Below are 25,930 nucleotides of genomic sequence, written 5' to 3'. Positions count from 1 at the left end.
TCTCATATCTCTCTCTTTCCTCCTGCCCCCTAAAATCAATAAACATAGCCTCAGATGAGGATTAAAAAAAAGAAAAAAAAAAGAAAAATGATGGTGTCTGAGGCCTGTCTTGGCCAACACTTTATTTCTACTTTAGGATGGATAGATCAGTAGTTTTCATATTTTTTGTGGGCCATCACCCTCAGCATGGCCTGGAAACCTGCAGAAGATGTAGGTACTCAGGCTTCACCTTATAGGACAGAATGGGAAACCTGAGGATCAAGGATCTGTGTTTTCACATTTCTCCAGGGGAATCCAAGAATCACTGACTTAGGTATAGAGTGTAGTGGAGAAAGTCAGTGCGCAGCCATGACTGACATGGCCCAGGAAAATCATCCAATGCTGTGAACCTAAATTTCCTCACCTGTGCAATGGGGAAGGCTCCCAGAGTCTCTTCTACCCTGACTGGTATGAGGTTTCTTACGCATATATACAGGTAATATATGCAAATCATCTATAAAAGGCTAGCACTCAATACTTGTTAGACTGACACCTTCCCGCTAATTAAATTTGCATATCTAGATCCCTGGTGGGAGCCCAGCATTGTCTTTCAATTGAGGGAAGAGACTGGAGGGATAGAGTCTTCTTAATGTGCAAGACGCTCTCTTCCCCAAGCGTCACGGATGAACCAGAGACATGTCCTGCCAGCATCTTCATCTCTTTCCAAGAACTCTTCTGGCAAAGACATTCCCTTGAATTTTGGTTAAAATGTCCACCACCCCATCAGGAGGACCAACAAGCAGCTAAACAATGTGAGGCTCTATTTTTCAAAGCTACTTGACTTCAGAGAAAATTGGAGTTGTGCACTGTCCTTTAGTTGTCTACCCAGACAAAGGGATACCGGATCTCTTATGGCCCAAAGGCTTTCATGGTCACAAGGGGCACATCTGCTGCTCTGACATCATTGTTTCATGGGCTGTAAACAAGTGTTTTTTAAACCTTTTTCTGATATTTGGATGCTTTGCAAATCCTAATGTAAGCATACTCAGGTCCCCTCTTCTGCAAGTCGTCGTCGGCAGCCGTCCATCTCGAGAGACGATGGTGTAGCTTCTTAAGAGTCTATCTGCACCGCCGAGAATGGTTGTGCAGTCCGACTCGGGAGTGACACGGTATCTGTCTCCTCCCGTGTTGAATCGACATCTTGCGATGACGCTGGAGTGCCCTCTCCAGTGAAGCTGAAGCTACAGAGCCTGGGCAGGGTGATATGGAGGGTCTGCTGTTGCCCATGCAGCAGATCCCCCCTCTCTTCGCAGCTGAAGGGTCCAAGGGAAAGACGGAGTCAATACAGCTTGGTTTCAGGTGCGCCGCAGGAGTTGCCGGTGTTGACTACAACGTCAAACCGCCTTAGGGACTCCGGCTCCGGATTTTCTGTCGGGGTTTACTCCCTTAGCCTTTCCCCTGAAGAGGTATGCCGCAAGGCAGCGGAGGTTTTTTGGAGTCAGAGTTTTCCTTCTCTGATGTGCCCTGACTGGAAGATCGAACCAGCGACACTTAGCTTGCAGGCCGACGCTCAATCCACTGAGCCAAACCAGCCAGGTACTCTTCTGCAAGTAACCTCATGTTTATCATGTAAGTAGTAGGGGGCTCTAAGTACACCACCATCTCAAGTCCAGAAGATCTGTTGCATTCAAAAAGACAAGGCCAAAAACAAAAGTTTCAGTCTTTACTCATGCCTCTCAAATACTTAATGGGATCATGTACTTCCTTCATGGAAACTTATAGTCTACCCTCCTTTCTTGAGCAGCCCAAATCCCTGGGAGCCTTTCATTTTTCTGTCCCTGGAACAGAGGCACTCAAAGTGTTGTCCCTGGACCACCAGTATCAACATCACTTGAGAACTTGTTAGAAATACAAATTCCCAGGTCTCACTCCAGACCTGCTTCATTGGAAATCCGAAGAAAGGGGCCCAGCAATCTGTATTTTAACAAACCCTCCAGGGATTTGCTAGGTCCTTAATGCCACCAGGTCAATGCCATCTCTGTCCTACCATTTCCACCTTTCTCGTGTGCGGCCTCACTCCCCAGAAGACAAAGGGCACCATGCACACTCGGTCATGCCCCTCACCCTTCCTCGGTGCTGAATGCACCAGTCACTTTCTTTCCTCTCTGCAGAGGGAGGGTTAGGGTAATACCACCCACCCTTTGATTTCTTCTACCCAGGTACAAATAGAAATGTCTGCAAGTGCCCTGAGGGAAGAAAGAGGTATTAAACTTACAGCATTTACTATTACGATCCCCCTCTTACAGCATTTACTATTGTTACCAAACAGCACGAGAGGTCCTGCTCCACACTGCCCATAGGCAAATTCTGGAGGCAGAGGTTTGGTGGTAAGGAAAGGAGTCTTTTCTTCAAAATCTATGCAATTTTGGAAGCATGGCAAGCTTCAGTCTCAGAGCTCACTTCCTCTAAAACACCCTAAGAAAAATGACCCTGCCACACCCTGGCAGGCAAGACCAGTCCTAGGCTGTACTGGGAGTTCCTTCTCCCATTTAAAAATACTGTCCTTTGGGAAACTCAGGCGGCTGCAGCACAGTCATCCAGGTGGATCCCGGAGGAAGAGAAAGAGAGGCCTAGTCTCTGCCCTTCCTCTGTTTAAGTCTTCTGGCCCATAATTCCATGTGCTCTGGAGGAGTCCCACTTCCCAGTCAATCCTGTCCTTTTTCAGGCTAGATTGGCAGGTCTGCACCTCCCTCTGCCTTATCTCTGCCCCAGGTAAGGAGGTCTATCACTGGCTGGGCCAGTTTGTTTACCATTGCCTCAGGCAACCTGCTCCTATAGCCCCTCCCTTCTCCTCCAACACCATGCTGGTATCACTATTGGGTGGAAATTTGAAGGGGTAGCCTGGAAACCTGAGTGTTGGGGACCTATCTACAGAGGTGCCAGGTAGCCATCCATCCTTTCTAGGGAACAGGAGCACTTCGAGCTGCTGTGTGAGCCCAGATCAGGCAAGGCCAGGCACTGAGCACATGGCATCTGGTGACCATGATCCTCTAACTGTAGTTCTCTGAAGACAGTTTCTTTCAAAGGTATGACCAGAATCTTTCTAACACACTGACATAATAAGGCACTTGGGCTTGGGAAAGAAAATGCTTTGAATTTCTCTTTCTATTTTAAGAACTTGTGGTGGAGAAAAATATTGTGGATCAACTTCCTAGACATGGAATTAATGTTTAGTAACTTCTTTTATAAGCAACAAATTATGAAAATTCCAGACTCAAAAATGCAGCACATTACAGCAGGGGTGGGGTGGGAGTGGGGCTGGAGGCGATAGTTATAAAAAGACAGTTTCCTGGGCCCATATTCCTGAGGTTACAATTCAGTATGGCTGGGGTGTATCCCAGGAATATGTTTTTCTAACTGACTTCTCAGGTAATTCTGACATGAATCTGGGTATAGACATTTTATGTAGACAATTTCTCAAAATTGTCAGTCTTATCTATTAAGAAACCTATTTTCCCCCTATAATTGCTCATTATAACTAACCTCTTTTTATGAGCTTGTTTTCCAAACCACATTTTCTAATTTTCAACAAGTTGTATAACTTCTAGATCACATCATTTTGTCTGGGTTTACCAGGCACAATTATTAACTTATCATTTGAACATTGCATAGCTGAGGTCATTACCCCATGTCATAGTACTTATGCGCTAAATTGGACCTAGTAGAAAGTGTTTCACAAAGCTTCATGCTTAAACTATCACCATCAACAATGAAGGTCAAAGAAGATACATCTCTCAAACATGAGGAAATATGCCTATATGGTGTTGATAAAGACTTCCTAACAGCCAGCATTTGTCCCAAACATAAAACTGTTCCTCATCCTACCCCTTCAGAAGTGATCTCACTTGCTTTTGAATTCCCATAATGCTTTGTATCCAAATTGTATGGAATTGATTGTATTTTGCCATCTCTTGTGTGCAAAAGTTTCCCAACTTGTTTTTATAATTCCCATCTTGGTATTTACATCTTGTATATGCTCAGTATATATAAATATGTGCTCTAAGTATAAATATATAATTTTTTACTGCATATATATGTGTGTGTGTGTGTATGTGTGTGTGTCCGTGTGTGTGTATGCATCATTAATCATTTTTCCTAAATCATAATGCAAAACCTAGTTTCATTTTACTTTTTTTTTTGTCAGAACCCCCAAATTGTATTCTTATTTGTTGAATGGACATTTCAAACATTACACTTACTTTTATTTTTTCAGTAATTTATGTTTTACTTTTATATACAGATTACGTAAGTTTTTCATCTGAGATCCTGAATCCCCAGACTTCCCCACCTCCCAACCTAGTGCCTTACCTTGGACCCCCCATCTCCGCTGCTTGGTCCCTGGAGGATCCACAGAGCAAGCAACTAGGTCACGCCAGCCAGACTCTCGTTACCTTAACATTGGGTCAAGTGTTGATTCCAGATCCCTTGCCCCAGAACACAAGCCTGGACTCAGGCAGGCATAACTGACTTGTTCCTTGGCCCCTTTCTTCTGGCCCTCCTGGTTCCTACTGGGGTTGCAATGAATAGGAGACATCCAAGATGACATCCAAGAGAAGAGAGACATAATGTCAAAGAGAGAGCTTTTAGCCTCTCCCTGGTTCTAGGAACACTCTACCCCTTCTAGAAGTGCTCAGAATCCTTGACCCCATCCTCTTCAGTCTCCCCCTGGAGGGCAGAGTGTGCTGTTCCCAAGAACTGTATGGTCATGCACGCAGCTGCTATGCTGTGTTTACTCACATAACAAAATGAAGTAGCCAAGGACTTTGTCAAAAAACCTCTTTTGTGATCTAAATAGAAAAAATATTGCTGAAGAAAGTTTAAAATTTTTCATGAAAAGAATGTAGCTTCTCAATATATTATACTTATTATAAATATTTTGGTTTGTTCTGTCTTGTTTTTCTTCTCATATTGGAAGTTCACATAACTCCCAACTTGTAAACCCCATCTATACCATTTTATCATTAATTTTGTAACATTATGGGCTATTATTAACACTCAATTAAATCTAAGTATTCTTTGACTAGTATAATTGCAGTTATGTTAAATAGCTATCAAGCTAGGATTTAATGTCATTTGGCAAATATTTTGTCATTGTTTTGAACAATTCAAAAGGCAGAGATTTTAGTAAATTAAGTTGTGACGTTTAGATTGATATAGATAATTGTTCTTTCTGTACATTATTTATGTGTTCAGATAAAAGCATTAATGAAAGCAAATAATTATAAATCACTTGTTTTTGTTGCCCTTGTTATGCCAAAAATATCAACAAAAAAAGAATAAAATAAGAAGCATTCACCTGGAAGGTTGACACGTTTCTACCACCCAGAAGGATAAGCAACATGAAAAGTTTACATTTATCATGTTCACAATAAATTGGCAATGTGACCCTCTTTATTTGAAGGATAATGTTGTTTAGACCTCATTTTGTAGCTGTCCTCCCAAAGCATGGAATGAAATGCAATACCTTTTACTTATTTCCCTGGATACTCTAATCCTTCCCTGCTTTACAAGTATCTCTGAGCTGTTTCTCCCTTTGTATCCACAGCAACGTGAAATCCCCACTGGAATTATCTGCTGTGAAAATGCAGGTGCCCTTGTTTAATGTTTCATTGGTTTAAGCACTTAACTTGAACTTTTTTTTTCCATGACATGGTGACCTTTGATTTCAGAGCAGAGGGCTCACAATGAGTTTAGATATTGTTTATATACATTAAGCCAATACCATTAGATCTGAGAGTTGTGCTTTTTCTGTGGTTGTGTCTAATGCATGCCCAAAACCAGGATGTACCCTATGACCTGCTATTCTCTTTGCAGGAACTTTTAAAATATTCATAGATAATAAAATTAAAAGTCTTAAACACTTGATCTCCATATTTCATCCTCAGAGAGCTGAAATCTCTTAGAGTTCTACATTGTAAGTTTCATGATTTTTGTACCAATACTATTAGTTATAAATTTAAGAATTTAAATATTTGGATATTTCTAAATCAGATTAAAAATTAAATAAAAAAAATATGGAGTTGGAGAAAATGAAAATACTGGTGGGAATCTCATGTAAAGGCATGGAAGAGGCAGGGAATTTGACTGACTCGCAGGAAAGTGAATGTTACAAAGAAGGTTGAGGGGATTAGTTCAGGCCCCACCCATAAGGCCCTGTATACCATGCTCATGAATTTGTATTTAACATTTTGGTAATACAAATAGTCAGTATTCATTGAAAATGCTTTATGCAGCAGGCAATATTCTAAACATTTTACAGATGTTATTTTATTTAATGCTCACAGCACCCCTTTGTGACATTAGGTTCTATTACTCCCAAGTTACAGAATAGAAAACTGAGCTACAGAAAGGTTAAATAACTTGCCCAAGGTCAAAAAGTGAGAAAGTTCTAGAGCTGAGAGATCAACTGAGGCACTCTGAAACTTGAGCCCATATTCTTATCTACTCTGCTCTGCTGCTACCAACTTGGTGAGCAAACAAGGAGACTTTAAAAACCAGGAACAATTGAGATTGGATTTAATTTAAAAGGAGGTTCCCAGTAGTTGTGTGGAAGATGAGCAGGAGAAGGAGAGAGACTTGTGCCAGAGAGACTGTTTTTCTAGGCAAGAAAGTGAGCTAAGGTAGTGTGTCCTGGAAATGGCAGATGAGAAGTATTCAAGAGATGTGGGCAAGGTAAAAGTGACTGGAATGGTGACCAGTTGTAGAAAGTGAGAAACAGGGTAAGAGTCTGAAGTTGGCTCCTAAATTCTGAACTTGGATGGTGGTTAGTTGGCCATGCCTTTGATGAAGTTAAAAGAGGAATGGAAAGGGGCTACAAGATGTTTATTTGGACACATATTGAACTTGGGATGCCTGTGAAGTAGTCCTGTTAGGACTGATAGGCATTTGGAAATTAGGTTTTGAGCTCAGAAGAATGCTGTAGTATAAATGTAAGATGACATCATGATGGTAAAAAGCATCACCCAGGAAAATAGACATGAAGACTTGTAGATGGGCAAAGGGGGAGAAGCTTGTTTAAAAAATAAAAACAATCATAAAAGAGAACCTTATGACAATGTTGTCTCAGGTAGCATGTTCTATGCTGCATCTCCTGGGTGGGGCCTCCCCCATGGGCCCATCTGTCACCATTTCCTCTGTCCCTTACTCCTCGTGACCTGAATTAATAATGGCCCCATCCTTATTGGATCTCAGAACCCTACACATGCCTTCATTCCACCAAATCCTGTCGAGTGGCCATCTGCTTCCAGCCTAGACCCTGACTGATACAAGGATTTCCCGTCACCTCCACGCGCTCTTCCCTCATGAGTTAACATGAGTAGAGATTTCTAGTAGCCCCCCAGTATTCATTCTACACTTTATCCTTGGTAAGAGAACCCTGGGTAATGTGGGTCTTGGGAAAAACCATTGTGTTTCTCTGAAAAACCACATTTTCCAGCCACCCTTGTTGCTAGATGTGGCCATGTCACTGAGCTTTGGCAATGTGAGCAGAAATGCCGTGTAAAATTTTAAGGAAACCTCCTTAATAGGCCATCCTTTCTACCCATTCCTCCTTCCATCTGCCTATAATGTGGATGTATGGTGCAATGGCTGCAGTTCTAGGAGCCACCTTAGACCCAAGGATACCTTGAGAGTGGAAGCCTCCTTAAAAAAGCAGGACTCAGGGAATGGAAGAATAATGTAGACAGAAATGCTCTGGAGGTTGTAAGAAAGGAAATGGAGGGGGTTGCCTGGTCTCTTTTTTTAATGATGTATAAGATGTACTCACTTGAGAATGTAGTAGGGGAATAGTAGGGAGAACAAGAAAGGTTAAAGTGGTGACCTTGAAGATGGAACAAAGGACCAAAACAGCCACAATGAAGAATAAAAAATAAATTTGGCTAAGGCCGAAGAAAAGGAATGGAAAGCTAGTGCCTTTATAGGTAAAATCTAGAAAATACCCTCTCCCTCAAATCTTCTGGAGAAATCTTTAATTGCATATAAGCATAATGCAGGATACTACAGTGTGGTAATTTGGCAATTTACAAGCTATTTTATCCATGTTGTTAGAGCATTCAAATTATTCAATGCCAAAGGGATTAGTTTTTTGTAGTAAAAGACATAGCTAAATAATTACTAAGCCTGTTATTCACATAGAACTTTAAAAGAGCCTGTATCTAAACTGTGTTATTAGTACAACATAAAACACATTTCCATCACATAGGCACCAAAGCTAAAATAAATTTTAACTGCATATGAGTATGAACATGTATTATTACTTGCATTTTCCATGAAATGGTAATAAACCAACGGCCTGTCATCAGCGTGTATTTGCAAACAGGCAGCCATAAGTAGCTGGGGTTAATTGTGACCTTTATGTTATTTGAACATATTCAAAATTATTATTATTATTAGAGGATAAGATGTGCTTGGTTTTCTTTGTATCAAATAAGAATATTTACTCTTAAATGACGCACATCCTTAGAGACTTTACAGCAAAACCTTTCATAATATTTAGCTATTTAAAAATGTCAGGTGCAGTTGAGTTTATTACATTGCTGGCCAATGCCATCTCCAAAAGTCTCCTGCTTTTAGTGGTACTTAACAGATTATCAGTAAATTGATAGCATTTCCACATTTGGAAAATTTCCAATTTCCTCATGGGAAAGGAGAGCAGGTGTTTTCCTCAAACTTGATGAAGGGTTTTTTTGTTTTGTTTTCATTTTGTTTTTTTTTTTGTTTGTTTGTTTTGCATTTGGTTGGTTTAAGGGGAGGTGTGAACTAAGAGATTTTGGGGGAAAAAAAAAAAAACAACGAATATCTTTCTCACCATCCTGAAGCCTATGTAAAGATTAGGTCACCCAGAAAATTTTGCTGACTCTAGCTGGAAGGCACAGTTGCATCAGGTATGTTTTCAATAATGAAGGAAAAACACAGAGTGAGTCTTAAGCATAAAAGTTCTTCAGAAGCCTCCACTTACACATGCCATTTATGCTATTTAACATTACTCACAGGATAGGCTAGAGGACGGCTGGGTTGAGTGGAGAGGGTGCTACTTGGGGTCAGAAGACATGGCTTTCATTTCTAGCCCTTCTGCTTATGAACTTCGTGACTGTGAACAAATTACCAACCATTTCCAACCTTGATTGTCTTCTTTATGAAATATGGGTAATAAAATCCTGACCCCCTGCCCAGCACAAACTGTCTTGAAGATTAATCTCTATGATAAATGCCTGTGAACATGCCTCAGGCCCTGGAAAGCCTAATGCAAATAATGCAGTTTTGCTCTTGAAAGGAATTCTCTAGAATTTACTTTTAATCCTGATTTGAGATTATACACACATACACACACACACCCCCACACACAGGGTGGGGCAAAAGTAGGTTTACAGTTTGTATGGCAAACAATGCAATAATTAAATAATAATGCAAGAATAAACACTGTTTCCTGTACTCACAATTGTAAACCTACTTTTGACCTACCCTGTATCCTGTACTGTGAAAGTAATAAAGCTAATTTTGACTGATGGGAATTAGATTCCTGTCAACAATTTAGGGTCCATAGGGCAGTGGAGGCAGAGGTTAGGTAGAGGTTAGATGAGAAGACATTGGAACCAGCCAGCTGGGTTCACACCCTGCCTCCAGACTTCTTACTGTATGGTGTTGGACAAATCAACGTTGCCTCAGCTCTATATAATAAAATAGGGATAATGACATTGTACTGCTTCAAGGACTAAATGAAGACATGCAAACCACTTGATTGTAAGCACTCAAGAGTTTTAGATATGGGGGTTATGATTCCAAGCAGTTCCTTAGTAGTCTGAAAATCAAACTTTTCATTAGCTTATACTAAATTTATCTCCTTCCCAATTTTGGATTTTATTTTGTTTTGCTCTAAGAAGCAAATTTTAAAAAATTAAATAATGTCTGTCATTACAGTGCTGCAGCTTTTTGTAGTTTCTGTAATTAGCCCCTCCAGTGCCATCTTTCTTCTTTCATTTAAATGGTTGGTTGGGTTTGAAAGTTTGTGCAAAAAGAGTTACTGGGTTCAAAGAAAAATTCAACAATTGGAGGACACATGAAATAAGGTTAAACTGAATTACAGTTGACCCTTGAACAACACAGATGTGAACAGTACAGATCCATTTATATATGTATTTTTGCAATAAATGCTGTAAAGTGTTCTTTATGATTTTCTTAATATTTTTTTCTCCAGCTTACTTTATTGTAAGAGTACAGCCTGTAATACATATAACATATGAAATACATGTTGATCAGCTGTTTATGATATCACTAGTAAGCTATTAGTAGTTTAGTTTGGGAGGAGTCAAAAGTTATATGTGGATTTTTGACTTCATGAAGAGTTGGCACCATAATTCCCACATTGTTCAAGAGTCAACTGTATAACAAACTTTCACCAAATAGTGCTTTACCTTTTCCTGTGTTTTTTTTTTTTTTTTCTTTCTCCTTAGCTCTCATCTGAAGTTTAATAATCTCACACTAATTTCAACCCACGGACTCCCTGGAAAAAAACTTCTGGGCACTGAACAAAGGAAGTTTTTAGCAAGCGAGTATGTATTCTATTTGCCTTTTCATTCTGAGGCCTAAATGTCCTAATCCGTATGCAGTCATTTCTATGCTAAATAGATTTCAAACTAGAAAGAGAAGAGTGGTGGGCTTTTCTTCTGGAGTACAGATGTCACTTAGAAGATACAAGTACAAACCTGGTAATGAATGGCAGGGCTGGGCTGCCATTTTGTATTTGTGGAAAGACCTATGCCCTCTTCCAAACAACTGGGTTGGAGCCTCCTGATCCAGCCACCACCTGCACTTGGGTTCTGAGTGACACTGTAGGGCAGGGGAGCTTGGTGGCTATCTTTTCATCAGACCAGGCAACTCCCCCAAGGTTCAGAGATGGGAGATAAAGGTCAGACACCTCACTGGGGTGTGGGTCTCACACTTACTATAATCAGAGGCTGATCAGGCAAGACCTTCTATACCAGTCTAGGCAAGCTTTGTTGTTTGCATCCCAGTAGAATCCCATTTCATTATCACACAGCTTCCATTCATTTTAATTTCCTGTAGCAAAACATGGGTACAAGAATTATTAAGCTCCCTGCCTCTAGATACAATGTTCAATTTTTTATAATGAGAAGGAAGGAAATTGTTCCTTCTCAGAGTATTTATTTTAGAATCCATGACAGAGATCCTCTTTCTTCTGTGAAAAACACTTACTTTGTCTTGAGACTATGTGAAAACCTGCAGCTTTCTTGCTAGCAGAACCAGGCTCATTTTGACCTAATACTTTTATCAGACTATGAACCTTTTTTGTTTTAGGAGGAAATCATTAGGGTGGGGGGAAAAAAAAAATCCGGGTGGGTGCAGATTCAGATCCTGTCCCTACCACGAAGGGGATTTCATTCCCTGAACTTCGGATTTTTTTTACTATGAAAAGTGTATGTGAGCCAACCTTGCTGGAATTTTTTGTTAAACTTAGTATAACAGTAAGTTCTGACAGAGAGGAGAGGATCAACACATGTACACTCCCTGCCCTCATTGCCCTCTTTCTAAATTACATGATTCCCAGGAAATGGTGTTATTGATAAATGTCTCACAGGAATTTAATTTGGTCAGCTCAATAAAGATTTCTGTCAGCCCCTGTGTTAAGTGCATTATAATAGAAAACAACTTTCTGCTGCTGTGATGCTGTGTGGGATCTGTGTGTGGCAGGTGGAAAGTGACCTGTTTGGTGCTCCTGCTTCTGTGCTTGCCTCTCCACATCCTTAACACAGCAGGCAGAACAGTGCTGCGTAAATGTGAATTAGGTCACACCAACTGCTAACTGTCCAATATGGTGGCTACTGGCCACACGTGGCTATGTAAATTTAAATTGATTAGAGTTAAATGAGATAAACAAATTCAGCTTCCCAATTACATTAACCATATTTCAAGTGCTCAAATAGCCACATGTGGCTAATAGCTGCCATATCAGTCAGCACAGCTACAGAACATTTTTGTTATCACAGAAAGTTCTAGAATGTCTCATCCTAAAATCTAGTCCTGTCCACTTATTTTTCTGACCTTAACTTTATCATTTCCCCTTTGGCCATACCAGCCTCCTCAAGATTCCTGAAACAGAATAGGCAGGTCCTCACTTTGGGGGTCTTTGTTTTTCTCTTTCCAAGTCTTTGCTTAAATGTCAACTTTTCAATAAGACCTACCCTGAGCACCCATTCATTTGCAACCGACACTAATACACTCTAGTCCTCCTTACTCAGATATATTTTTTCTTGTTACTGAAATCCTTCTAAATGTTATATTATTTACCTTTTAAAATTATGTTTTATCTTTATATTCTGAAGCCTTCAACTACAGTGTAAACTCCATGAGGGCAGGAACTTTTTATTTACCTTTTTGTTCACTGATGTGTCCCCAGCATCTAGGACAGAGATTGGCACACAGCAGGTGCTCAGTAAGTAATGTTGAAAAAATGAAATTTCCTCCAAAAGTACCTGTAAAATCATCTCAATCAGTTTATAGATAGGAATTGAATAACACAGCCAGGTACCTCTGGATGGGTAACTGTATGTTATCATTCTAGAAACTACAAATTGAAACATCAAAAAGATGTTGCTTTTCAAATGGTCCTCATATTGCAATAAAGGAAATGATCTCTGGCCATGAAGTTTAAAAATAACAAATGCATTAACATTCGTAAATTTAATAATTTAAATTTCTCATTTTAAATACAAATTCTGAACTTTGCCATAACCAATGTTTTGCTTTGTTATTGTTGTTACTATATTTTTATAGCCAGGTTTTGTCTTCATTCTCTGGCCCTGACCAGCATCTAGTAGATGTGCTAATGGCATGCTAGGGACACAGCAGAAAGGAAGGCAGTGGGAGGAGAGGAGAAGGAGGAAGCAGGAGAACTCCACCAACTGGAGAGTCAGCCCTGAGTAACTGAAAGCTAATTGTGATGCTCCTTCTGCTAACAGTGTCACGATGAATCCTTTATGAAAACCTCCAAGGTTCTTTCTAGTTCTGAAGTGTACTGATTCTATGAAGTGCAGGTCTCCCCTGTAATTATATTTGCTCCCCTTGGGGTTTGCTTCTAATTTTGCACCTGGAGCTTTGGGCTAAGTCTTCTGTTACCAGATGTGGGGCCCCTGCAACTTAAACAAGCGAGCCACTTGTCACACATGTCTTTTCCAAAAATTTTCCCCTCTTACATTCTGCTTTATTAAATTATTACCTGTCTCCAGAATATTCTATGAAGACAACCTTTCACATTATTTTCAGATTAGGGTCAAGTTCACTTGAAAAACATGAAGTTTCATTGGTGTTTCTTCTTTTGTTTCTTCTCTCTTTTCCAGAGAACCCTAGTGGAGGTATTTCTCTTGTCCCCAAGCTATGAGACAGTCCTTGTTATGTTAGAATTTTAATACTCACTAACTGCTTAGGAAATAATTTTGGGAAAATATCACTTATAATGTCCAATTTCTACTTTCACCTGCCTTATGGGTAAATTAAAGAAGGTGCAGAATGGATAGTGATATCCAGAAATGATAGTAGTTGCCTACACAGTGACATTTAAACTGAGAAATGCCATAGTAACAGACTGTAAAAGCAGCACTCCACATTCTTCAATGCTTCCTAAGGTTCCTAAAAATCAGTTCCCAAGTGCCACCTCCCACTAGACACAGCTTCAGGTTTCAGCTCTGAAATATGCATTCTGACATTGCACTACTGTTCTACTGTTATTAAAAATAACATTGTCTTAGCCTTCCCCAAATTTCCCCTGAGAACTTTATCTTTGAGCAAGTCCTCATAAGACTAATCCCTATGCTCTATTTTAAATTTTTTCTCATCTTGGGCAACTGACAGTGCTGTTCCTATTGTGCAGGGACTGTGATGCAAATGAGAACAATCCTTTGTGGGTCTCTCATGAATGTACAAAATCAATGAAGTTTTTTGTTTTCCTGTAAAGCTACGAAAATGGTTTTTTAAAAAGAATTTCACTTCACTTTCTGTTATTGTCCTGTGACAGGCCAGCCCCCAATTTTCTTTTCTTATTAAGAAGAAATTTTCTTGTTTTTAAATGTTGTTTCATGGAGAGATACAAAGCCCAGAATTCCCTTCTCTTTGATAGGTTTTATAACGGGTCTAATGTGCATCCATTATGGGGATTCTTTTTGTGTGTTGAGAGCAGACTCATGAGTGGATCAAAAAGAAAAATGTTCTCCCATTACCACTTTAGTCCTGTTTGCCTCCAAGGAGAGTAAACAGGATTATGTATCATTAATATCATTTAGAATAATACCCTTCACATATGCATTGCACTTGACAAAACAGTATGTCTTACATTCTCACATTTATCCCTTACAATGGTTGAAGCATGTAGGGAGGAAAATTATTCCATGTTGAGAGGTGAAGAAACTGGAGCATTGAAAGGGGATTCAGAGTCTCAGGGCCCAGTCTTATTGGTGACAAAGCAGGGACAAAGATCTTGGCACAGTGAAACCTAGATTTAAATGAAACACATTATTCTGCCCCCTGCACTTCTGTAATGGCATCAGAGCAGAATCACTAGAGGGTCATATCAAGAGGTCACATCTTTCAGAAATTTCTGAAAACAACTCTCACAAAACTCTAAAAATCCCCAACACCAACAGGAAACACACTTTTCTTACATTATAGTAGAATGCTCAAACTCAATGGAACCCAGACAAGAAAACCCATCCACCCTGGACCTGCTATTTGCAGAAGTATCATTTCCCCCATAAATCACCTTTGCCCTGTGGGGTGAATCCCAAAAGTCTCCAGGGACTGTTGCTTCAAACATAATTCCCTAATTGACATCTTCTCTAACTAAAATGTGTTCTGTTGTTTTGGCACAAACCCATATACTCATACTAAGAATGAGTCATTTATTGAAAAGTGTTAACAAACAGGAAGGGTTCTCAATATTCAGGACCTTGACCCTGCCTTTGGGAATCTTTAGCAATGTTACTTTCATGGTCAATAGGACAAGTCAATGGCTAAAGTAAATTTATACTCACCATGAAACAGAAACAGAAGAAAGGATATATACTAATGATACACACACAGCCTCCCTGTTGTGGACTGGCCTTTTAGTTATAATGGGAAGATGTCAATTTGTGACTGTTTCATGATAAAAAAAAAATCTGCTAGCATGTAGCCTTGGTCCTGGTAAACTCACAGCAAGAGCACCAGACTTAGCCCATGAGGGGACTTGAACCAGCTCACCAGACATCTAATTAATGCCTGCTGTCAGCTGCTCAGATGTCACTGATGGAGCTTTTCTCTCCGCAGCCACTGTTTTAACGATGAAGATCATGCGTTGATGTCACTCTGCTCCTGGGTCAATGTGGTGGTTGGTAGGATGACCGCCATAGACCGAGCAGCCAGGAACGTCGTGGTTGCCCAGAAGGAAGTCGTTCTCTATGACCATCTCATCCTCTGCACTGGGCAGCAGTATCAGGTGAGGCCGCGCATGGCCGCCGAGGGGAGTGGCGGCTAACGTGTCTGCCAGGCACACGCTCTCCGGGTGAAGAGCATGCCTTCTTGCTCAGCAGCTGCCGCTCTGTGTTCATAAAAGTGTCCTGCAAAGCTCACACACGTGATCAGAATTGTGTACGAAACCCTCATGGAAACCCATTCCAAGAAAAGCATTCTGCTCAAAGATAAAAATCACAGCAAATCAGAAAAATTTCATTCTTTAAGTTGTTGTCTGAAAGTCTAACGCTTGCCGCTCACCAGAGTACCATCCAGACACAACCTGCATACATTCGTGGGAAATTAATTTATGCCTGAAGAGGCTAACATTTAGCAGTGCTGATGGGCTCACACAAAAACATTTCAAACACGCACACCTGCTGTCAGCCCTTATGTTGTCCCTCAGTTATAAGACTAGGAAACGTGACTGATTACGCAGTGGCCACGCTGTCCATTTTGGTTAAATTCTCACACCACATTTGAGGAAAGCACTTCTGGATACAACTGAAGTTGTCTAACGTCTTAGGGAAGCAAATTTTAATATTCTCACTTTGCAATATACATTAGCATTTCCTGTGGCCCACAAAATAGGGCATCTCTTTAATTGAAAGAGATTTACTTTGTAACTCAAAGATGGGGTCTTTTAATTACATTCTTCCCAGAAACCTGGATAGGCCTCCCTGTGGTGGGTTTGTTCCTGAGGAATATGAAGTAATCCATCCCCACCCCCAGGCCCTGCCATTTTTTACATGGTTCTCTCTTAGGCCATCTTGTAGATGATCCTGGATTTAAAGGGTGTGTCTGTGTATGTTTGTATGTAAATGTGTGCGCACTTAGGTTTTCCTTTCATAGCCAAGCAAGGAGAAAGCGATACGTGGTGGGGGACGGACAGCTGAGCAACTCCAGGCATCACTTACTTGCAGTTCTGAGCCTTGGCTACACATTGAGATCACCTGGGGTACTTCTGAAATATATCCATGCCTAGACCCCGCCCCCAGAAGCTCTGTTTTAATTATTATGGGATGGGGACTCAATCATCAGTATTTTTTTAATTTTCCCAGATGATTCTAAGTCAAGGAGAAGAACAACTGACTTGACCTTTCTTGACTTAGAATCTCTCATCTGTACCTTAGAACAGCACTTCTCAAACTGTCATGTGCACACAGCTCCCCTGTGCATTTAATTAAAATGCAGATTCTGAGCAGAAAGGGGATAGGGGAGGCTGAGAGATTGAAGTTCTAACAACTTCCCAGGTGAGGTGGATACTGCTAGGGACTGGACCATATTCTGAGTATCAAGGCTTGGATCAGCTTCTGAGTAATTTTTTTTTCTCTTCTTTTCTCTTTTTTCTAGTTAAAGGATAAAAATAAACTCAGGGACTGTCTTATTTTAATACTTAAATATTCCTCTTCTTAAGCATTAGAACAGAAGAAAGCACCACGCACGCCTTTAGCTTGCCCTCCTTCACCTGCTCCACTGATTTCCAGCTGCTGCCTGTGAGCACAGACTTAAGAAAATGAGAGTGGAAGACTACCTGCGTGTGTGCAGCTACCCCTGCAGCTTTGGTCTGTGGCATATTAATCTCCTGCCCTTTTAACAACAGGAAAAATGAAATGAAGAAGTAATAAAGGGAGTGCCAATTTAATTTTTCTAGAAGGATATACAAATTCAAGGTACATAGAGTGATACAAAAAAAAAGGCAGCTTCACTTCAAGGGTAGGTTCCAGTTCTTATTTCTTTTCCTATTTTCTTCTCCAGCTTTCTCATGGTTTTTGTCCCAATGTTGTAACTTAAAAAAAAAACAAACCCACAACAAATAAATATGATGAAAAAAAGTAGAAACTAAAAGCAAGAAGATAGCCTATTATAAAATATAATTATAAACCTTAACCTCTAATCAGGCCTTTAAATGGCTTGTATCACTCTAAAATATTATACAATATTTTTTATATCCAAATGCATATCATTTAATCTTTTTATCAGATAATTTACTCAAGATAAAACATTAAACTATGCTACAGGGATGCATGTAAGGAGGGCTGCTCTCTACTTCTAAGCCAAGGGCACCCACTTTAAAGCATTTCTGTTGTGAGTTCTTCAATACTTTTACCCTTGGACTCCAAATAATGCATTTATAGGAGTTTTTCCCTCAATCTTTTTGAAAGATGAAGATTTATCCAGCTCATGTTCAGTACCCTCTGACTCCCTTACTCACCTTGCCTATGGATTCGATTATTTTTATTGGTGATCACATGCTGTTCCTGAAAATTACTCTGAAACAGCTTACAACTGAGATCAATCTCCGTGGCTCATGGAGAATCATGCAGAGAGGGAGAAATGCCTATCCCATGCCTGGATTTGGGTTATCTCAAAAATAGGAAGAATAAAAATTTTTCAACTCAAAGTCAAATGAGGCTGATACCAATCATGAGAAGACCATGGTAGGGACTCTCAAAAGGATGACACTCACTAGAAGCTAGCAGGTGGAGCGAGAACATCCAACCAGGCCAGAGTGTGAGCCAGGATGTTAGTTATGGTGTGCTTGATGTGGGTCAGCAATATGATGTGATCTCCACAAAGGCTACTTACGTCTTAGATGGGGTAAATAAGAGCATGGCATGAAGAATGGTGCAGCCCTAGGAGAGATCCTTCTACAAACAGGTAGAAAAGAAAGATATGCACACCACTCTCCCTTCCCTATAAGAACTGAGAAAGGCACTGCCCCATCACTCAACAGCACTGAGCATAAAGAGACCTCACTGCATTTGAGGATGATTAAAGTGCAAAATAACAGCAAGAAGCCAAAGAAAAATGGCATTTTAAAATAAAGTTGCAAAATTGTTGTCTTTTCCCATCTAAGAGGTGGAGTCTCCTCCCCTTTAAATCTGGGCAGGCTTGTGACCACCTTGACCAATAGGGTACAAATACAGTGACATGGCATGACTTACAAGGCCCAGTCAAAGGCAAAGGCATTGTCTCCTTGTTTGTGTGAACAGTTTCTCCTGGAACCCTGATCTGTCATGTAGGAAGTCCAGATAACTTGTGATCTCCATGCTGGATATGCTATATATCGGTTCTCCAGTTGATAGTTCCAGTTGATCCCAGCCTTTCAGCCATCCTGCTAAGGCACCAGACATGTAAGTAAAGCCATCTTGGACCCCCACCAGCTGAATGTCACCAAGTGACCTCTATCAGTAACACATGGAATAAAAGAATTGCCTGGCCAAATGCACAAAATCATGAGGAGTAAGAAAATGATGGTTGTTTAAACCACTAAGTTTTGGCATGAGTTTGTTGCACAGTAAGAGACAACTGAAACAAAAATAATAACACAGAATAAGAGAAAGGTAACATCTGGAAAAATCAGAGAAAGAACAGACTTTTGACAACTTTCCAAAATGCAGGATGCACAAACACACAAACACACACACACACACATTGATCACCCAGTCTCTGAAGTGGGAGCTGAAGTAATCGAAGAGCAGAAGTGAGTTGAGTGAGCCTTGGGAGATGGTGAGTTAAATCAAGAGGCAGAACTGTTGCTGTACAATGTTAGTGATGCTGAAGTCAAAGCCAAAGCTCCCCAGGAGGGTAGATGCACAGGGCCAAGGGCAAAGTGCAACATATGGTGCAAGAAGTGAAAAGATACGATTGAATGTAAGGAATATGTGGATCATTGGTCCCCCAAAGAAGAGATTCAAAGAATAGAGACAACAAAGATATGCTAGAAGAAAATTTACATACATAAAAACCATATTGTCCGGTAGATCAAATTCCAGGGAAAATAAAAGAAAATTTTTTTATATACTTACATTCTGATAAAATTTTGGTTCTATAAGAAATATAGGGGGAAAAATGAACAAACTTCAAGAAATAAATAGCAAATTACTGACCTTCCCATCCCCCCAAGAAAAAGAACAAAAATAAGGCAGGCATTAAAAAATTGCCCCTCCAATGTTAAATGGCATAGGAAAATGAAACTAGCCACACAGAATTTTTAAGAAAATGTGACAATTCAATAATTATACACCCAGCTAAGTCTCTTCTATTTGAAGACAGACTCAGAAAAATGCAAGGCCTCAGAAAAATGATCTTCACTGTTCTTTAATGTATATCCAAATAACTGACACAGAAAGGAAAACTTTGGATTTCACAACAGCATGAAAGGACGAGTGGCAAGCACCAAACAATTTAAAAGGTAATCTAAATTTGTAAATCTGAGAATAAATAGTGAAATAGTGAATCTTAATCTAAACCTAATGAAGATCAGGTTGTTGAAAACAGGGAGAGAAATGGCCAGGGAGGAATATGAAGTGCCTTAAATGGGGAAACTCAAAGGTAATATTTAAATCTTGACTCATATTTAGAGGGAATAAGGTTAAAGAATGCTTTTGAACTGCATAAATAAATTTACCTTTCAAATACCAGAGAAGACAAATGGGAGAAAACATCATTCTTATAATGAAAGGGAAGAAAACAAAGGAAACAGCCACAGTGCTCAAGGGTGAAAATATAAACCAGGATGGCATAAGGAAAAAAACAGTCGTACAAGTGAATGTCATGATTTTAAACTGCTATGTTACAAGACCAAGGCTCTGTTTTTACACTAAATTCAAACTACAAGAGAAATACCGCAACAAAATGACACCCAGACTTTAAAAAAGAAAAGATTGTTAAAAGTGCACCAGCAATGTGTCAGAGAAATTCATACAGGTATTAGAAGCAGCAACAATATTAGTAACCAGCAAAGCAGAATTAATTAAGAAAGAGAAACATTAATGCAGACAAAGGATAAAATTTGTGACAATAAAGAGATGATCAGCCTGTTACATGCTGAACATGATTGTGTCAAAGACCATTTCACAAAAACAGAAGTACACCTGGAGAATTATATTTGTTTCTTGAAGTAACATTTAAGAAGGGAAAGAACAAGCTGAAAGAAGATCCAGAAACTCAAAGATATCCAAGAGGGGTGAAGATTTGGGATGGTTTTCCTCAAGTACTTGAAGGGATATCGTGTAGAAAATGAATTAGACTTGTACATCAAGGCCCTGGGAAGCTGAATTAGAACAGACCACCAGAAGCTGTGGAAATACAGTGCTGTTCATCCTAAGAAACAACTTTCTAAGAGTCACGGTCTTCTCCAAAAGGGAATTTCCAGTACCAGAAGACAGTGAGATGCCTCCATGGAGGCCTCATAAGTGGGGTAGGAACACCTGACACAGAGTTGAGTCATTGCCTTTCACCACACATACATTAACTGAGATAACCCTGGTGGTAGCTCTCTGAGGTCTGTGCCACTTTTAGCTCCATTTTATAGATGAAGAATCCAAGGTGCAGTGAAGTTAAGGTAGTTTGTCCAATCTCAGACAATGACAAAGTGACACACTAAGATTTGAACACTGACAGTCTATCTCCAGAGCATGAGTTCTTCACCACCACCTTTGTCTGCTGTCTCCTTTCTCCCTATCTCCTTGCTCTTCTTTCCTTCTTCATCTCCTTCCTCTCTCACAGATGTAGTCCAGAGATTACACTTGATGGCTTTTAAAAGTCTTTACAACACAGAAATTCTAGAATTTACTCTTCATAGCTAGAGTCAAAAATAAGAAATGTCCTTCTTTTTCTCATTATAAGTATCTAGGAAAAAGCAACTCAGCTCTGGTAAGGTAGCTCCCTGGTGTCATCAGGATACCAGGCCATTCTGTATTCTGTCCTTCCATCTTTATTAGGTGGCTTCCATCCCCAACATCTTGAAGTAGTTGCTATGGCTCCAGCCATCCATTTGCAAGAATCAGGAAGGAGGAAGGACTAGAGAAAAATGATTTTTCATATTTCCCCACCCAAGGACTCCTTTCCAACATGAGTTGGAAAATGTAGTTTTTCAGCCAGGCATATTTCCCAGGAATCTGTTACTAAGAAGGAAGTGGAGACAGGATATTAAGTAGGCCACCAGCAATCCCTGCCACCATAAGTTATTAACTTGCTGAGGGGTAATGGGTGGCCACCTAGGGGCTCCCACATGCCAGGGATGCTGGCAGTGTTCAGTCCAGAATAAAATTATTCTGATGGACTTCTGGCCAAGATGGAGGCCTAGACAGACACACTGTGTCTCCCTCCACAACTAAGGAATACAACTACCTCAAAACTAGAGACACCCAGAAGTTCCAGAAAATCAAGCTGCATGGAAGTCCAACAAACAAAGATAGAAAGAAGAAATACTCATCCAGATAGGTAGGAGGGGTGGAGCCGGGGTGGAGAGAATGTGGTGTGGTGGTGATAACAGTGGTGGCAGCAGCAGGCCAGCGAAAAGCACAGTCACATGTTTTAAAAAGTCAGTAGGGACAACTGGGGAGCGCTCCCAGCACCAGACCAGATCGCACAGCTCATGGTCTCAGTGCCAGGAAAAATAAAGCCTCATTGCTTCTGACTGTTCAGAACAGTGGAGGTTGGAGCGGAGGAAGAAACTGCTGGTCTCTCAGCAAAGTCCACTTGTTTAAAGGGCCCTCATGGTCCTACAACATCCACAGACCCACCCACTCTGGGAATGATGGCCAGGGCAACAGCTAGAGAGGTGCCAGTCCCATACAAAAGTGGGAGAAGTGCCTGGAAAAGAGGCAAGTGCTGAGCAAGAGGCATTGCTCCCTCTCAGACCCCTCCCTGACATACAGCGCCACAATGTGGTAAAACGGGCCGCCTGTACTGACTAAAACCTAAGGCTCCACTGAAATGGGTCTCCCTGTACTGATGAAAACCTAAGGCTCCACCCTTTGCAATGTAACAGGTGCAACAGCTCTACCTAAGACACAGAGGCAAGCAAACACAGGAGCCTGTCAAGTTAAAGAGACAGAAAAGTATGGCCCAAAAGGAGAAATAGATCAAGGTTCTATGGGAGAACTAAGCAATGAGGAGATAGCTAACCTAAAAGATGAAGAATTCAAAACACTGGTGATAAAGATGCTCACAGACTTGACAGATATCTTTAAGTATGGCAAACATATAAGGGAAGAAGTGAAAGCTATGCTAAATGAAATAAAGGAAAATCCACACAAAACTAGTGGTGGAGGGAAGGAAACCAAGGTTCAAATCAATGATTTGGAACATAAGGAAGAAAAAAACAGTCAACCAGTATAGAATGAGGAAACAAGAATTGAAAAAAATGAGTCAAGGCTTAGGAATCTCTGGGACAACTTTAAACGTGCAAATATCTGAACCTTAGGGGTGCCAGAAGGAGAAGAGGAAGAGCAAGAAATTGAAAACTTGTGTGAATAAATAATAGATAAAAACTCCCCTAATTTGTTGGAGGAAATAGACATACAAGTCCAGGAAGCACAGAGAGTCCCAAACAAGCTAGACCCAAAAAGGACCACACCAAGACACATCATAATTAAAATGCCAAAGGTTAGGAGACTTCCGGCCAAGATGGAGGCTTAGACGGACACGCTAGGTCTCCCTCTACAACTAGAGAGGAATACAACTACTTCAAAACAAAGGATAACTAGAAATTCCAGAAAATAAAACTACACGGAAGTCCAACATATGAAGTTATAAACCAGCGGTGCCATTTGGGCAGGTAAGAGTTAAAGAGGGCAGTGCTGTTTGCAGTCGCACCCGGAGCAGCGGGCAGCGAGGAATCCCGGCTGCGCAAGCCCCTGGCGGTGCGCGACCCCGGCGAGGAGTCCTGGCTACGCAAGCCCCTGGCGGTGCGCGACCCCGGCGAGGAATCCCGGCGGCCAAGCCCCTGGCGGTGCGTGACTCTGGCGCTGGGGAGAGCGGCCGCCGCATCGCCTTGAACAGTGAGGCCCAGGGGGACGGGAGGACGGATCCCGGTCTCCTAGCTGAATAACTGTGTGAATCCATCTTGGACCCCCGCCCCCAAAGAAAGCACCACAGGGCTGCGAAATAGGTCACGGACAGGCTCGCTGGGTCATTACGAGTACACAGGCACTGCCCCCGACAGCCAGCCCAAGAAAACAAAACGCATCTGTCAAAATGAGGCAGACAACTATAGAAATCCCGGTGACACAACTCACCAGACAGCAGATAGAGAACCTGACAGATGAACAGATAAGAAACCTGTCAGAGGCTCAGTTCTGGGCCATTGTTATCAGGTGGCTTACAGAATTCACAAAAGAGCAGGAAAAAGATAAGAAAGAAGCGAAAAAATTTCATAACGAAAGGAACAAAACCGCATACGAGATAGAAGGTGAGAAAAAATCCAGAGTTCATTTCAACAAACTGGAATATGGAGAAGGAACAAGCAGTCAACCAATGCAGCGAGAGGAAATGGGAAGCAACAATGAGAGGATCAGAAACCTCTGGGACAGCTATAAAAGGCCCAACATAAGAATCATTGGTTTGCCAGAGAATGAGGAAGATGAACTAGAACTTGAAAAATTGAGTGAAAATATAATAAAGGAGAACTTCCCAGACTTGGGGAAGGGAATAGACTTGCAGGTCCAGGAAGCAAGGAGAGTTCCCAAGAGACTGGACCCAGGGAGAACTACTCCAAGACACATTATAATCAAAATGTCAAAAACTAAAGATAAAGAGAGAATCTTAAAAGCAGCAAGAGAGAAGAAAAGAATTATGTACAAAGGGGTCCCAATTAGACTATCAGCTGACTTCTCAAGGGAGACCCTACAGGCAAGAAGGGACTGGCAAGAAATATTCAAAGTAATGAAAATCCAAAACCTACAACCACGAATACTCTATCCAGCGAAATTGTCATTCAGAATAGAAGGACAGAGAAAGTGTTTCCAGGACAAAATAAAACTGAAAGAGTTCATTAGATCCAAACCACTGTTATATGAGATGTTAAAGGGACTGGTTTAAAAAAACAGAAGCTAGGGAGATGAAACAAAGGCAAACTAAATAGGCAACGAGAGTGGAAAAGGAACTGTGGGTACGGGAAGCATATTGGGGGGAGGTCAACAGGGAGGGGGAATGGGGAAAGGGAGGGAGATGATATAGGAATTGGGGATCAAGGTAGGAGGGAATGGAATAGACGGAGAGAGGTTGGGAGGAACTGTATGCACAACTAATGGACATAATCTAAAAGGGGGGGACAACTGGAGGGAGGGGGGCCACCGGGTGGAGGGGAGCAGAGGGAAGGGAAATTGGCACAAATGTAATATTTTAATCAATAAAACACATTAAATCTGAAAAAAAAAATAAATAAATAAAATGCCAAAGGTTAAAGATAAAGAGAGAATCTTAAAAGCAGCAAGAGAAAAGCAGAGAGTTACCTACAAAGGGGTGCCTATAAGACTATCAGCTGATTTCTCAAAAGAAACTTTGCAAACAAGATGGGACTGGCAAGAAGTATTCAATGTGATGAAAAGCAAGGACCCACAAGCAAGATTACTCTATCCAGCAAAGCTATCATTTGGAATGGAAGAGCAGATAAAGTGCTTCCCAGAAAAGGTAAAGCTTAAGGAGTTCATCATTGCCAAACTATTATTATAGGAAATGTTAAAGGGACTTACTTAAGAAAAAAATATCAAAATTATGAACATTAAAATGACAACAAACTCACAACTATCAACAACTGAGTCTAAAAACAAAATCCAACTAAGCAAACCAGAATAGGAACAGAATCCTAGGTATGGGGATCATTTGGAGGGTGATCAGCTGGGAGGGGGAAGGGGGAGAAATGGGGATATGATGCAGGGATTAAGAAGCATAAATGATTGGTACAAAATAGACACAGGGAAGTTATGAATAATATAGGAAAGGGTGAAGCCAAAGAATTTATATGCAGAACCCATGGACATGAACTAAGGGGGGTGGGATTGCTGGAGGGAAGGGAGGTACTGGGTAGAGGGGCGCAAAGGGGAAAAATATTGCGATACTGTACTGTAACAACATACTCAATAAAATATACTTTAAAAAATTATTCTGATGGAATACAGTATTCCCTCACTTATCATAGGTATTACGTTCTAGACCCTCCGCCAAGTAGGAACCTTACATTTATTCTACACTCTTAAACCTACGTAACTTTAACAACATACATATACAATACTGCAAAATCCCGTGATATAGCAAAAAACGCACAATAAATAATTTTTTTTCCGCAAAAATAATTAAATATAATATTTTTAAAAATCCCGTGATACCGTGAGGCCCTGATAAGTGAACCACGATATAGAGAGGGACTACTGTAATTGAAAATTTATCTACTACTCTCCGGTCATAATTTAGTGGCAGAAAACTCTAGTTTTGGTAGCCAGCATTGATGGTACTTCTTCATTAAATATACCCATGCTCTCCTTTTAATCTTTATTTTTTTCTTTTACTTTGATCGCATAATATGAAACTTTCCATAGATTTTGGTTTATTGAGTCCTGCTAAACTCTATATAAACAGATTAATTGACCTTGGGATTTAAAATCCT

At 40.6% G+C, this 25,930-nt stretch overlaps 1 protein-coding gene across 1 annotated transcript in view; it reads left to right on the top strand.

Annotated features, from left to right (window-relative positions):
* The window catches only part of CFAP61 (cilia and flagella associated protein 61), a 431,546-nt gene that overhangs the window by 263,567 nt on the left and 142,049 nt on the right, over nucleotides 1-25,930 (top strand). Inside the window, exons 19-20 of the mRNA XM_090285993.1 lie at nucleotides 10,488-10,586; nucleotides 15,352-15,520. Of these exons, the coding sequence (XP_090142119.1) occupies nucleotides 10,488-10,586; nucleotides 15,352-15,520 (268 nt within the window). The remainder of the gene's footprint in view (nucleotides 1-10,487; nucleotides 10,587-15,351; nucleotides 15,521-25,930) is intronic.

This window comes from Furipterus horrens, unplaced genomic scaffold (assembly GCF_987537825.1).
Source record: "Furipterus horrens unplaced genomic scaffold, mFurHor1.1.pri manual_scaffold_8, whole genome shotgun sequence".
Taxonomy (NCBI): domain Eukaryota; kingdom Metazoa; phylum Chordata; class Mammalia; order Chiroptera; family Furipteridae; genus Furipterus; species Furipterus horrens.
Note: the sequence above shows the minus strand (reverse complement) of the source record. Positions and strands in the feature narration are given on the sequence as shown.